The sequence below is a fragment of the Nansenia antarctica genome (genome assembly GCF_963989245.1).
Source record: "Nansenia antarctica genome assembly, chromosome: 20".
Taxonomy (NCBI): Eukaryota; Metazoa; Chordata; class Actinopteri; order Argentiniformes; family Microstomatidae; genus Nansenia; species Nansenia antarctica.
The window spans coordinates 15,030,036-15,045,035 of record NC_137693.1 but is presented as its reverse complement, the minus strand read 5'-3'; the positions used below and the strand labels follow the sequence as shown (position 1 = coordinate 15,045,035).

Here is a 15,000-nt window from a genome sequence, read left to right as displayed (position 1 = left end):
TCTTAGTGATGAACATCTGAACTCAATCCTGAGGATTTCCTCAGCTCAGAGCCTGACCCCAAACATGAATGAACTTGTACTCAAGATGAGACACCAAGTATCGGGCTCAGCCTCAGACAAGTGAGCAGAAAGGACTTGGACTTCTTTGAAGGGACTTATTGGACTTCTTTGAAGGGAATTATTATTATTTTCTCCAGTTGAATGGACCCAGGGACATGTTGCCTAAGAAATGAATGCAACTGTTTTGCACTTTTGCAAGTTTGCACTAACTTTTCTAATTTTATTATAGAAGACAGTCATTGGTGAGGATCGGAGCAGCACACTGATTTGTTTTTAATGCATGCTGTTTCATTTTTGCATTTATCTTGCCATTGAGCTTTGAATGAAAATTACATTTAGCTGTTTACCTGTAAAAAAGTTTTCAATTTATTACTGAAAGAGCCTTGAGAAAACATTGCAACTGATTTTATTCATGTTTTACTTAATTTAATGTAATGATTAATGTTAAGTGCAATATAGGCTGTGTTATTGGTATTGGTTCAATATGTGCAATAATTGCGAGTTTTAATAAACATTGAACCAGCCCGGCCCTCCACTTGTACCATTTTTTAATTTTGCCCCCCTGTGTATTTGACTTTGACATGACTGGACTAGAGGCAGTCTCAGGGACGCTCCGGCGCTCTCAGGGCGAATTTACGAATGCAGCCCTAGTCTCTCATCCACTCCACGAGAGCCGTATTCTGGCGCCAATTTTCAAAGTAAAATTCTGAATTCGATTCGATACTTGTATCAATATAACTCAAGTCGTTCAAGGATGAAGCAGACAAGGCCGAATCAATAAGACGTGCTGTGTCAAGGTATGGGAAGCAGGCCAGCACCTTTAAAGCATTTGCCACTGCTAAAAATCACGCAACTGAAGCAAGCTTTCGCATTGCTCATTGCATTGCGAAACGTGGAAAGCCATTCACTGATGGAGAATATATTAAGGAGGCTTTCCTCTGTAGCTCAGATGTTTTGTTTGAAGGCTTATCAAACAAAGACACAATAACATCAAGAATAAAAGACATCCCAGTGTCAGCCAGAAGTGTGGAACGAAGAATAGGAGAAATGGCAGAAAACGTGAAAGCGCAGCAGACCGCTGGTTTGAAAGATGCGACGGTGTTTAGCCTCGCACTTGATGAGAGCGTAGATGTGAATGACATGCCACGTCTGGCTGTCATAGCAAGATACTGTGATTCTGCTGTAAGGGAGGAGCTCTGCTGCCTAAAACCAATGCCAGAAACAACAAAAGGTGAGGACATCGCTAAAGTTCTTATCGAGCATTTTGTGGAGCGAGGGATTGACATTAGCAGGATTTTTGCAGTGACAACAGATGGTGCCCCTGCCATGGTCGGGAAACAGAGGGGAGCGGTTGCATTAATTGTGTGCAACTTAAAGTGACCAAGTACCACCCCCAGATAATGGAGTTGAGCAAAGGAAAACAGGGCCAGGGATCACGACATTGATTGTTAGGACTGTTTACATGGCTTTGCATACATAGCTCTTTGCAACCCCCCAAAAATATATGTTTGTTGTGGTTGGAATAAAAGAATAAAATGTAAGTAACAACCAAATAATTATATAAATATAAATTATAATTCATACAAGTAAGACCCTTGTATAATCACCCTCCAGTTAGGCCTACTTATTAAAATGATAACCATAGGGAGCGCAGTTAGCAACTTTGGTAGAAATTGAGCGCTCCAATTTGCTTAAAGTTGTGCTACGCATCACAAAGTTTAGTTGTCTTAGATGTTATGTTGGTAATTTTGTTCAAGTTTCAGTTAGTTACATTTTTAGGTTTATTTAGCATACATGGCTTTGCATACATAGCTCTTTGCTGAAAATTGTTGTTGTGGAATAAAATTGCAGATCTGTTGGTCTGTTTGGTTTGGTTTGATGTCGAGTCATAATTAATGTTGATATTGTGGTTGGCACACTGACTAACAAGAACATTTAAAAATGGCACTTCATATCAAAAAGGTTGCCTACCCCTGTACTAGCTTATCCTGATGTCATTTTGAAAATGTAAGGATACTGGGTGGTAGAACGCACATATCTAGGAAAAGTCATGAAAGGAGGGTCCTGAAATTTGATTGAGTGCAAAGATATAAAAAGAAAATGTACTCACAGGGTCAAATGACCCCACCCATGGCTGTTCTAGTGTTAAACGTAAAAATGTCAAAGTCTTCCAGCAAAGTGGATTTCAGAGTGGTTTATATAGAGATGTCCTGGCTGATTTTTTAGGAAACACACTGGTGATGGGCAGTGGGGTATTGTCATTATTGACATGGGGTGAGGGACCAGACTCTCAATATCTCCCCAGTCAGTCAGTCCCTCTGTGAGAGGCAGCAGACAGACAGAGAGCTGAGGGGGAGGGGGGGGGGTAGGTTGTGAGAGGCAGCAGACAGACAGAGAGCTGAGGGGGAGGGGGGGGGGTAGGTTGTATGGAAGCAGACAGACAGAGAGCTGAGGGGGAGGGGGGGGGGTAGGTTGTATGGAAGCAGACAGACAGAGAGCTGAGGGGGAGGGGGGGGGTAGGTTGTATGGAAGCAGACAGACAGAGAGCTGAGGGGGAGGGGGGGGGGGGGTAGGTTGTATGGAAGCAGACAGACAGAGAGCTGAGGGGGAGGGGGGGGGGTAGGTTGTATGGAAGACAACATGCTTTCCTCCAGATAACAACTTGAGAGGGAGAGGAATTAAAGCCTAGCGTAGAGCCCAGGGGAAGGCTGATGGTGTGGGGGGATAACAGGATAGAAGCCCTGCTGGCGTTTGCTTCTAGGACATGATGCCTTTCCATTATAGAAAGCGTTGCGTTGACGCCCCAGATATTGCATAAACGCTCCTCTTAGAATCATTCTTCGCGATCATGGGCACGAAAGACCCGTTTCTGAAGAGCAAAACACAAGGGGAGCGTTTGTAGAGTCAGTGAGTCAGTCTCACCGAGCTCATATGCTTCACAAAGCAGGACAGCATGTCCTTGGCAACGTGGCTCCATATGAACCAGCCAGAGAGATTAAATGAATATCTCTCCAGCGCTAACCGACCGCCTGAGGGACAGGTATTGATCAGTTTTCCGATAGCCTCCGTGGAGCCGTTTGAGGGGCCGTCTCTGTTCCCAGTTGGACGGGGGGGAAACAGTCCCTGAAAACAGTCCCTGCCGTGTCGCCATTTAATGGACGATTAGTGACATGACCCTACAGGTCAGAGGTCGTCTCCTCAGGGTCAGAGCTGTTGGAAATGGCTGAAAATCAATCGCTGGCGGGTGTTTCCATAGAGACATGGTGTTTCCTTAGAGACATGGTGTTTCTATAGAGACATGGTGTTTCCATAGAGACATGGTGTTACCATAGATACATGGTGTTACCATAGAGACATGGTGTTACCATAGAGACATGGTGTTTCTATAGACATGGTGTTACCATAGAGACATGGTGTTTCCTTAGAGACATGGCTCTCACTTAATCAGGCAGTGCTGCAAGAGTGGAGCGGTGTGTGTGTGTGTGTGTGTTTGTGTGCATGGGCAATAGAGTATTTCTTATTATGACCAGTAATTGAAATGTAGACTTATGGCACTATATACTGTATGTATAAAACTGTCTCACAACTAAGTTTCATTTCAAATCCAAAATGTCCTCTGTGAGATTTTTGTCAGAAGACACCGCTTATATCAACTTTCTCATGTCTGAAAATGAACTTACAGTAGCGAGCAATAAAGAGAACTTTTTTCTTTCTGGCCTGACATGGTCTAAGGTCTAAGGTCTGTTCAGCATTCTTGTCAGAGTCTTGTTAAATAAATCAGTTACTCTCTAGAGAGCAAAGCAACACAGTTTGGCCTCTTCCAAAAGAGCCTGACCAGGAAAGAGCCTGACCAGGAAAGCAAACAGGAGGAAAAGAGCCTGACCAGGAAAGCAAACAGGAGGAGCTCCAAGGAAACCCTGCTCTGGAAGACTGCTGCAAACTGCTGTTACTGTACGCCCCCTAACACTAGACCAGCGTGCCTTTCTTACCTACTAAAAGAGCCGCTCTTTAGAATGGGAAGCTGCTATTTACACACGACGACCACTAGTTGGGCGCTTGTAAATGAAGCCTGCTTCCTACACAGAAAAACTTCAAAATAGCTTTATATTAGCTTATCCTGATGTGATTTTGGAAAATGCAAGGGTACTGGGTGGTAGAACGCACATATCTAGGACAAGTCATGAAAGGAGGGTCCTGAAATGTGATTGAGTGCAAAGATATAACACTTTTATTTACTCCTCGTGGCTGTTCTAGTGTTAAACATAGTCAAACAACCACCTCCTGAAACATAATTTCACCACTCCAAATCTCTCCTCAGTCCTCGCCTCTAAGTCCCTGAAACTTCATGTCCTGTTCTGCGCTCAGGCTAGTGTCCCTCTGCTGCGCCTGGAAAAATCATCTCCAGATTCACCTGCGCTACTCCACCGCTACTGTATGTCAGTATCAGAGACACAGACCAGTCCCTCAGGGGGGGTCTGGTGGAGGCAGAAATGAGAGGAGGGTTGATACCATTCCTCATTCCGTTCCCTGCGCTACAACGAGCCTCTTCTACTGATGTGGACCTCCTCCACCACCAGCCTCCCCTGCGCTCCCTACTGTATACCATCTCCCTTGTAGCCCAGAGAGCTGATGCCATCAGAGGAAACGCTCAGAGCTTCTCTCTTGTGGGTTTCTGTTTCAACTCCGGCTAGCAGCCTTTCTGTGATGAGTCACTGCAGCTATCTTGCACGACAACACACACCCTCCTTTCCCCCCAGTAACTCTCTCTTCTTATTCCCATCCACTCTGAGCCTGGGGAGTAAAAAATGCCGTTCTCTCCGGTTCTCTGCCTCTGCTTCTCCCCGAGCTTCATGTGGCGAGTTTATTTAGCTTCTGAAGCAAAGATGTTGTTGGCTGTGAGTGTGTTTCTCTACGAAATCTGAGAGAAATGTGAGTGGTGGGGTTGTTTTTCCCGACATGCAGGTTTGTGGTGAGTGGGCTTGGCTTAGCTCTGCCCTGCAGTGTGAAGTGTCCTCTCCTCCATGCACACACACACACACACACACACACACACACACACACAGACACACACAGAGACACAGACACAGACACAGACACACACACACACACACACACACACAGAGACACAGACACAGACACAGACACAGACACACACACACACAGAGACACAGACACAGAGACACACACACACACACACACACACACACACACACACGATTCGAGAGTTCTTCTCCCATCCACCCTTCAACTCCTCTGCAGTTGTGAAGGAGTGAAGCCTCATTAACCCATAGCTGGCAGGGCTCATTAACCCATAGCTGGCAGGGCTCATTAACCCATAGCTGGCAGGGCTCACAGTGGACAACTATTTCAATAGTTCAACAGGTGCCTGGTCAAAGGTCAAAGATCAGGAGCTGTTTTAATTGACCTTCTAATAAGGCTTTCTTCCCCAGGTCACTAATCATTTGACTAGTTCAGGCCAGAGACTATAGCTGCACTGTGCACGTCCAAAACACGATACGCTGTGTGCCGCCAGAATGTCACAATACAGTATTGCAGAACTGGTAGAGAATGTTAGAGGGTAGTGAAGTCACATGCTAATCACATGCTAAGACAAAATGGACACCAAACAGGCAGCATGATGATGTCACCATTACTCAGGTCTCTGACACGTCTCAGATGCACGGACAGATGCAGAATCTGGACGTTCCTCAGCTGGACAACTCTGAGGGTCTCTGGATCACCAGGGGGGGATACAGCTACTCTATCTAAACAGCTTCTCCACAGTTGAAGAACATGAGCAGGTCTCCCTTTAAACAGCCTTTTACAAACAAACTCACTCCAAATTGGACTGCCAATGAGGGGGAGGGGAGGGGGCTGAAATGAGGGTCTTTCCTGCTCTGGAGTAGGAGTAGGAACCTGTCAGTCAAGGACACATGCACACACACACACACACACACACACACACAGACATCGAATTACAAACCATGTAAAGAAAAGCAAATGAATAAAATAACAAACTTTAGTCTTTATTCCCTATTATCTTCAACACACCACCCTAGGATGGTTCTCCAACAGTTCATGATGAAAGTGAAAAGAAAGTGAAAAGAAAGCTTTTTTGCTTTGTGACTTTTTCTGGAAAAAAACATCCCCTTCTTCCCTCTGTGTTTCTAGTTTGCCCCACTTTCCACAGTCGGGTGTTTGATATGAGCTCTGTATTCCCATGTCGACTCAGCAAACATCCACAAACAACTATGTTTGAATATGTTATGAATATGACATTTCTGTGCAATGGGGGTGAAAGGAGGAAAACAAAAGAGTAGAACCAGGTACCAAGTACGAGAGGTGAAGTTGCTGTGAGCTCACCTCGACAATCACCACCACAGAAACAACAACAACTATACATCCTTTATACTAGCTTGATCATTCCTCAAAGTTGACCCAGATTTAGGGAGAATCTAAAATGGAGGTGGAATTATCTAAACAGGCCTGAAAAGAGAGAGAGAGAGAGAGAGAGAGAGAGAGAGAGAGAGAGAGAGCGTCTCATCGTGGTTGACAGCAGCGACTCATAACAACTGCACACATAAAGCGAGTGACACCAGTCATGCCCCACTTGCCCTAATGAAATCACATGGATGTAAGAAAGTTTTCAGGAAAACCCCAAAATACAAATGACCCCTGCTCCTCCAAGCAGCCTGATCCTTCAGACCATGGGACATGAGGACCAACGTGACGCATCATAATGACTACCCACAGCCTGCTACACAAACCACTCACAGTTACACAAGTCTCAGAGTCTCAGAGGGACTTTATTTTTTTCATTGGGTCTTTTCCCCCAAGGAAGGGGAAAACCCCACAAAATCACTCTCTCTCCCAGAGAGTTAAACCAACCGACACGTCAACGGAGCCGCCACATCCAAGCCCATCGACGTGGGTCTGATGCAGTGTGTAAAGGGTGTGTAAAGGAAACCTAGGGTAGGTTTCTGTGAGCGTCGATGGGGGGAAAAAAACATCTGTTTTTGGTTTCACAACAAACGTCTCTGAGGTAAATCTCTCCGCTCTCCTTACCTGCACCTGCCCCTTGCCCATGATCTTGTCCACGAGATCGTTGTCGTCCTTGTTGAGCTTGGTCTTGTCGTAGCACTTCTCGTAGCACAGGATCCGCAGGCACTGAGAGCCCTCCAGCTCGATCTCAAACTCCTGTGCGGGGGGGCCATAAACAGGGATGACGTGAGCGCTAGGTTTAATTTCCTGTTGGTGGGGGGAGAACAGACCGTCTAATCTACCGTCGGAGCGATGCGTAGAGAGTTTACAGGGGTGCAAACTGGTGATGGCCCAAAAAGGTGACCTTAGAGGAGAACATTTTCGACGGAGGGGGAGGTGGGGGGGAATAGCGCTATCACTAATGGTGCTAAATGGATATCGCTAGCACTAACTGTGATCTAACAATGATACACGTGTAAGTAGCGGCAGCCCTGACCTTGACACCCGCATAATTACTTAGAAAACAGTTTACTGTGACTGTGTTTCTCCACGCTGTCTGGAACTGTACCTAGCTGCCTGAAGCTAAAGGTTATTTCAACAGCAGCGGAGTATAGCAGACAGGGAGATTAGTTAGCTAAGATTAGTTCGTTTTTTGCAGGTCTACACGATTCACATGGATGACCTATTTTGAGGTGAAAACGGCTAATTTAGGGTGACAAGTTTGCACCCCTGGTTTAGAGCTCTGGTCCCTCACCTCGTCCCACTGCGGCTCGGTGGTGTCTCTGAACACGCGGGTCTTGGCCTTGCTGACAAAGTAGCCGTAGGAGTCCACCTCCAGAGTACAGTAGAGGTCTGACAGAGAGAAACACACAGGGGAGAGACGTGTTGATACAACAGAGCAGTTGTTACTGGTGAGGGAAAGACAGTCAGACTAGGCAACAACAACACACAACGCACGACACACAATACACACACAACATACAGCACACGCACACGCACATGCAGACACAGACACAGACACAGACACACACACACACACACACACACACACACACACACACACACACGTTCAGCTGAGACAAGAGGGCACCGGCTTGGTAGAGCTGGTCTCTATAGATGACGATACCCAATACAATACCCCCTCCCCCCCACCCCCGTCACTGAGCCAGAGGCAGAGGCAGCCCTCTCTCCATACCCCGCTGCCCCCCCCCCCATCCCCCCCGGGTCCCTCTTCTCTGACAGCATGATGGATGGCTACACAGCGTGACCCCTGACCCCCTGAGACACCGTGGCTACACGCAGAGCGCCGGCCCCGGGCACACAGAGACAGACGCCGTGTTTACACCGTTAGCGCACGGTCACACGCGACTTAGCGACACGAAAACAACGGCGTGACCCCTGTGACCCCGTGACTGTCTGGGGGGGGGGGGGGGGGGGCAGGAGGACGCCCCCCACCTGAGACAGTCACAGGGCCGGGACACGGGACAGAGAAGGGACAAGGGAGGAGACAGGAATGGCATTTTAAATTCATAGTGTTATCGAATTCCTTTCTTTTGGTTGTAATTGTTCCCTGCATCCTGAGGGTCCTCTGGGGTAAACACTCTCTACGCGGAAGCGTTTTGCTAGCGGCCTTGTAGGAGGGAGGGCTACAATTACCATCTGGGGTGGCTTTGGAAACGGAATCACGCTTGACCAATTAGGGTACACGTCTAACCACCTCGTGGGGGGAGTTAGCAGGGTGATCTGAAGCTCTGGCTGTCATAACACTCGCCTGGCAACCGAGAGCTCAGGACAAAACAAGCCCAAACAAGCTAACTGCATTAGAACTGTCTCTTTCAGTGGAAGTTGAGATACTGTGGGAAATACACATTTTTGGATAAGCCCTACTGTAATGCATTACAACCAGAGTCGTAGATCAGTCTTTATGGTCTCAGAAATAGCTATTGGCTCCGTTGAGAACCATTCAAGAAGCGCTAAACTCTCCTCCATGTCAGATTTACGCCTCCATCCCCAGTACCTGAGACACTGTCGAAGTTATTGCTGCTCAGACTTTGAACCTGACACCACCATGAAACCGCACAGGAGATTTATCTGGAAGATTATTATTTTTTTCCCTCTCCCATCTGAAGTAGGTTTGTGCGCCCGGGCCTACAATCAAAACAGGGCCAGGAGGAACATATTGAGTCTGCTTTTAGAGTGTTCTAGAAACACAGCCAGGAGAGCCTGCAGAAGGGGAGCACAGAGGAGGAGAGGAGGCTACTGGAGGACTTCTTCTTTTTCCATTGGCAGGCGGTTACCTGCGGTTACCCCACTGGAAACACACTGACTCTGTCCAGATGACCTGAAAGCTGACCAATTCTCTTTGAGCGTGTGTGTGTGTGTGTGTGTGTGTGTGTGTGTGTGTGTGTGTATGTGTGCGTGAGTGTGTGTATGAGTGTGTGCGTGTGTGTGTGTGTGTAGCGTGCGTGTGTGTGTGTGTGTGTGTGTGTGTGTGTGTGTGTGTGTGTGCGTGTGTGTATGAGTGTGTGTATGAGTGTGTGCGAGTGTGTGCGAGTGTGTGCGAGTGTGTGCAAGTGTGTGTGTGTGTGTGTGTGTGTGTGTGTGTGTGTGCGTGTGCGTGTGCGTGTGTGTGTGTGACCTCAATCTTCAGGTTGTAGACAGACCCGGGCCTGAGGGAGTGTGTTCAGGGAGGTGAAACAGTGGGCCGTCTAAAACAGCAGGTCAGGGCTCTGTGTGTGTGTGTGTGTGTGTGTGTGTGTGTGTGTGTGTTTTTACAACCTAATTCATGCCTCCATGCCCCTAACACAGCTCTGTAGAAACATGAGTCTGATGCTTATTTAGAACATGCTAGAAGGTTTCTGGAGGAAGCAAAGAGTTCTGAGAAACATTCTGAAAAAAGTTAAAGTCTAATGAAATTATTTTAACTGGATCCAGAACGATAAACACGAATAAAATGAAGACAAACGGTTGAATGAGAAACGCATGTGAGAAGGACTGGATGTGATTCTACACAGGAGGTAGAGGAACCCATGAGAAGAAACACATCCTATACACAAGGCCTCTCTGAACAGAAAGGATCTGTGTTTCATCATGTTGTGTAAAACTAAAACTAAAAAACACATTACCAGCTCAGTGGCCTTGCGGTTAGAGCGCCCGCCCTGAGATCGAGAGGTCGTGAGTTCGATCCCCGGCTGAGCCGTACCACCAAAGACTATAAAAATGGTACCCAATGCCTCCCTGCTTGGCACTCAGCATTAAGCGTCGACCACGTAACCGCAGGGTTCCCGGTTCGATTCCGGCCGCGGACATGTCCTGCATGTCATCCCTCCCTCTCTCTCTCTCTCATCCTTCCTGTCTAAATCTCTACTGTCTCTGTAGATAAATGGAAAAATATGAGTGGGACTGCCCCACTCAGATAAAAAAAAAAAAGAATAAAAAAAAAGACTACGTTGGTAACTCATTATAATATAGATCAGACATGCGCTAGCTAGTCAAAAATAGCCTCAGCTGCTTTTTTTCCAGTGATTCTAGTGTATACAACCACGTCCAATTAAAACAGTGTTAAGTGTGCCACCGCCTCCCGTCCTCCAATCGGAAGCCCCGCTCAGTCGCGTCTCAGGGCAACAGAACTAAACTGGGTCACAGAGGAAGGAGCTAGGAGCTTACTGCTTCCCCCAAAACACAGGGAACAGACGTCGACAAAAAACAACAACATTGACCTAAAAACAGAGGTGTTGTCTGCTTTACACAACATAGTAAGTAAGTAGCCTTGAGAACCGATGGTTCTGGAGCCTAACGGCCTTTAGGGGGCAGGAGCCTAACTCCTATCTCCTGTTTCCGTAGCGTGAGGCGGAACAACCATGTACGACATGACGCTGGTATGTGGCAGGGTCCAACCCTTAGCACTAGAACAGCCGTGTCTATGTTACCTACTATAAGAGTCAAATGACACCTTTTACAATCAAATGACACCTCCTTACAATCCTCAAGCTGCTATTTACACACAACGACCACTAGTTGGCCGCTTGTAAATTAGCCTGCTTCCTACACAGAAAATCTGCAAAATAGCTTTATATTAGCTTATCCTGATGTGATTTTGAAATTGTAAGGATACTGGGTGGTAGAACGCACATATCTAGGAAAAGTCATGATAGGAGGGTCCTGATCGAGTGCAAAGATATAAAATGTTTCCTTACTCACAGGGGTCAAATGACCCCGCATGGCTGATTAAGTGTTTTAACACTAGAAGAGCCGTGAGGGGTCACTCGATCAAATTTCAGGACCCTCCTTTCATGACTTTTCCTAGATATGTGTGTTCTACCACCCAGTATCCTTACATTTCCAAAACCACTTCAGGATAAGATAGTATAAAGCTGTTTTGCAGTTTTTCTGTGTAGGAGGCAGGCAAAAAAAAGAAGCGCCCTCTAGTGATCTCTGTGTGTAAATAGCAGATTTACATTCTAAAAAGGGGGTCTATTTGACCCCCAAGGCGGCTCTACTAGTAGGTAAAATAGGCACGGCTGTTGTAGCGCTAACCCGCTACGCCACCTAAGCGCCCCGCCGACGTAGTCTCGTACAGGAAACCCAAGGATACTGATCGACAGCGGCTCTTACATTAGGGCGAGCCTAATCGGGGACAACACCATGGTAACCACCCGGAATATCTCAAGGGCATGACCGCCGTGTGTGGGTATGATCCAGTTTAAAAGACTGAAGCGTGTCAGTGAAACTAACGCCACTTCACTCCACACGCTTCTTCGGTTTTTGAAACAATGGTGCTCGCTGTGCTCTGCCGGGGATCAGAAAGGCTTTCAGAGGAGACGGCTTTCCAACCCATTACACACCAAAATCAATCTGTGCAGCTTTCATACACTGCAGGCTGTCATGGTAACTGAGGCTGGGGTGGCGTGTGGCGTCTGAACGGGTGCTTGTGTAACAGGGCACAATCAGAGAGCAGTGGAGCGGCACCTATCTAGTCCTGACGCATCTGAGCCTCTCTCAGACACTGACTTTATCATACCCCCCTGACACCTATTCTCTGTGTGTGTGTGTGTGTGTGTGTGTGTGTGTGTGTGTGTGACTATTGGCCTTATTAAGGCCACACATGCAGCACAGAGCACAGAGCACAGAACTCTGTCTGTCTATATGTGAGTGTGTGAGTGTGTGAGTGTGTATGTGCGTGCGTGTCTGTGTGTGTGTGTGTGTCTGTGGCTGTGTGTGTGTGTGTGTGTGTGTGTGTAGGTGCCCTCTGTCTTCTCTTTCCATCAGCTCGATATGGAATGGCTGTGCGTCCCTGTCTGTGCGTCTGTGTGTCTGTGCGTGTCTGTGTGTGTGTCTGTCTGTGTGTGTGTGTCTGTGTGTCTGTCTGTGTCTGTCTGTGTGTCTGTGCGTCTGTGCATCTGTGCGTCTGTGCGTCTGTGTGTCCCTGTCTGTGTGTCTGTGCGTCTGTGCGTCTGTGCGTCCCTGTGTGTGTGTCTGTGTGTCCCTGTCTGTGTGTCTGTGCGTCCCTGTGTGTGTGTCTGTCTGTCTGTGTGTGTCTGTCTGTGTGTTTGTGTGTCCCTGTCTGTGTGTCTGTGCGTCCCTGTGTGTCTGTGTGTCTGTCTGTGTGTCTGTCTGCCTCTCAGATGAAAGGAGCCACAGGAATGTGAGTGTGGTTCAGAGCTTCTCCTCTGGGACTGTCCCTGTGGCCCTCTCCTCTCTGACTCTGTCTCTCTCTCTCTCTCTCTCTCTCTCTCTCTCTCTCTCTCTCTCTCTCTGTCACTGTGGCCTGGCCCTCTCCTCTCTGACTCTGTCTCTCTCTCTCTCTCTCTCTCTCTCTCTCTGTCACTGTGGCCTGGCCCTCTCCTCTCTGACTCTCTCTCTCTCTCTCTCTCTGTCACTGTGGCCTGGCCCTCTCCTCTCTGACTCACTCTCTCTCTCTCTCTCTCTCTCTCTCTCTCTCTCTGTCCCTGTGGCCAGGCCCTCTCCTCTCTGACTCTCTCTCTCTCTCTCTCTGTCACTGTGGCCTGGCCCTCTCCTCTCTGACTCTCTCTCTCTCTCTCTCTCTCTCTGTCCCTGTGGCCAGGCCCTCTCCTCTCTGACTCTCTCTCTCTCTCTCTCTCTCTCTCTCTCTGTCCCTGTGGCCTGGCCCTCTCCTCTCTGACTCACTCTCTCTCTCTGTCCCTGTGGCCAGGCCCTCTCCTCTCTGACTCTCTCTCTCTCTCTCTCTCTCTCTGTCACTGTGGCCTGGCCCTCTCCTCTCTGACTCACTCTCTCTCTCTCTCTCTCTCTGTCACTGTGGCCAGGCCCTCTCCTCTCTGACTCACTCTCTCTCTCTCTCTCTCTCTGTCACTGTGGCCTGGCCCTCTCCTCTCTGACTCTCTCTCTCTCTCTTTCTCTGTCCCTGTGGCCTGGCCCTCTCCTCTCTGACTCTCTCTCTCTCTCTCTGTCCCTGTGGCGAGGCCCTCTCCTCTCTGACTCTCTCTCTCTCTCTCTGTCCCTGTGGCAGGCCCTCTCCTCTCTGACTCACTCTCTCTCTCTCTCTCTGTCCCTGTGGCCAGGCCCTCTCCTCTCTGACTCACTCTCTCTCTCTCTCTCTCTCTGTCACTGTGGCCTGGCCCTCTCCTCTCTGACTCACTCTCTCTCTCTCTCTCTCTCTCTCTCTCTCTCTCTCTGTCCCTGTGGCCAGGGCCCTCTCCTCTCTGACTCTCTCTCTCTCTGTCCCTGTGGCCAGGCCCTCTCCTCTCTGACTCTCTCTCTCTCTCTCTCTCTCTGTCCCTGTGGCCAGGCCCTCTCCTCTCTGACTCTCTCTCTCTCTCTGTGTCACTGTGGCCTGGCCCTCTCCTCTCTGACTCACTCTCTCTCTCTCTCTCTCTCTCTCTCTCTCTGTCACTGTGGCCTGGCCCTCTCCTCTCTGACTCTCTCTCTCTCTCTCTCTCTCTCTCTCTCTGTCTCTCTCTCTCTCTCTCCTCTCCTCTCTGACTCTCTCTGTCTCTGTCTCTCTGTCTCTCTCTCTCTCTCTCTCTCTCTCACTGTGGCCAGGCCCTCTCCTCTCTGACCCTCTCTCTCTCTCTCTCTCTCTGTCACTGTGGCCAGGCCCTCTCCTCTCTGACTCTCTCTCTCTCTGTCCCTGTGGCCAGGCCCTCTCCTCTCTGACTCTCTCTCTCTCTCTCTCTCTCTCTCTCTCTCTCTCTCTCTCTCTCTCTCTCTCTCTGTCCCTGTGGCCTGGCCCTCTCCTCTCTGACTCACTCTCTCTCTCTCTCTCTCTCGGTCCCTGTGGCCTGGCCCTCTCCTCTCTGACTCTCTCTCTCTCTCTCTCTGTCCCTGTGGCCTGGCCCTCTCCTCTCTGACTTTCTCTCTCTCTCTCTCTCTCTCTCTCTCTCTCTCTGTCACTGTGGCCTGGCCCTCTCCTCTCTGACTCACTCTCTCTCTCTCTCTCTCTCTTCTCTCTCTCTCTCTCTCTCTGTCCCTGTGGCCAGGCCCTCTCCTCTCTGACTCTCTCTCTCTCTCTCTCTCTCTCTCTCTCTCTCTCTCTGTCACTGTGGCCTGGCCCCTCTCCTCTCTGACTCACTCTCTCTCTCTCTCTCTCTCTCTCTCTCTGTCCCTGTGGCCAGGCCCTCTTCTCTCTGACTCTCTCTCTCTCTCTCTCTCTCTCTCTCTCTCTCTCTCTCTCTCACTGTGGCCAGGCCCTCTCCTCTCTGACTCTCTCTCTCTCTCTCTCTCTCTCTCTGTCCCTGTGGCCAGGCCCTCTCCTCTCTGACTCTCTCTCTCTCTCTCTCTCTCTCTCTCTCTCTCTCTCTCTCTCTCTCTCTCTCTCTGTCTGTCCCTGTGGCCAGGCCCTCTCCTCTCTGACTCTCTCTCTCTCTCTCTCTCTGTCACTGTGGCCTGGCCCTCTCCTCTCTGACTCTCTCTCTCTCTCTCTCCTCTCTGTCCCTGTGGCCTGGCCCTCTCCTCTCTGACTCTCTCTCTCTCTCTCTCTCT

General features: G+C 48.9%; 1 protein-coding gene across 1 annotated transcript in view; it reads right to left on the bottom strand.

Annotated features, from left to right (window-relative positions):
- Positions 1–15,000, bottom strand: part of abr (ABR activator of RhoGEF and GTPase) — a 196,648-nt gene that overhangs the window by 48,241 nt on the left and 133,407 nt on the right. Inside the window, exons 17-19 of the mRNA XM_080549446.1 lie at positions 9,059–9,098; positions 7,796–7,893; positions 7,126–7,257 (exon numbers count right to left, since the gene is read on the bottom strand). Of these exons, the coding sequence (XP_080405572.1) occupies positions 7,126–7,257; positions 7,796–7,893; positions 9,059–9,098 (270 nt within the window). The remainder of the gene's footprint in view (positions 1–7,125; positions 7,258–7,795; positions 7,894–9,058; positions 9,099–15,000) is intronic.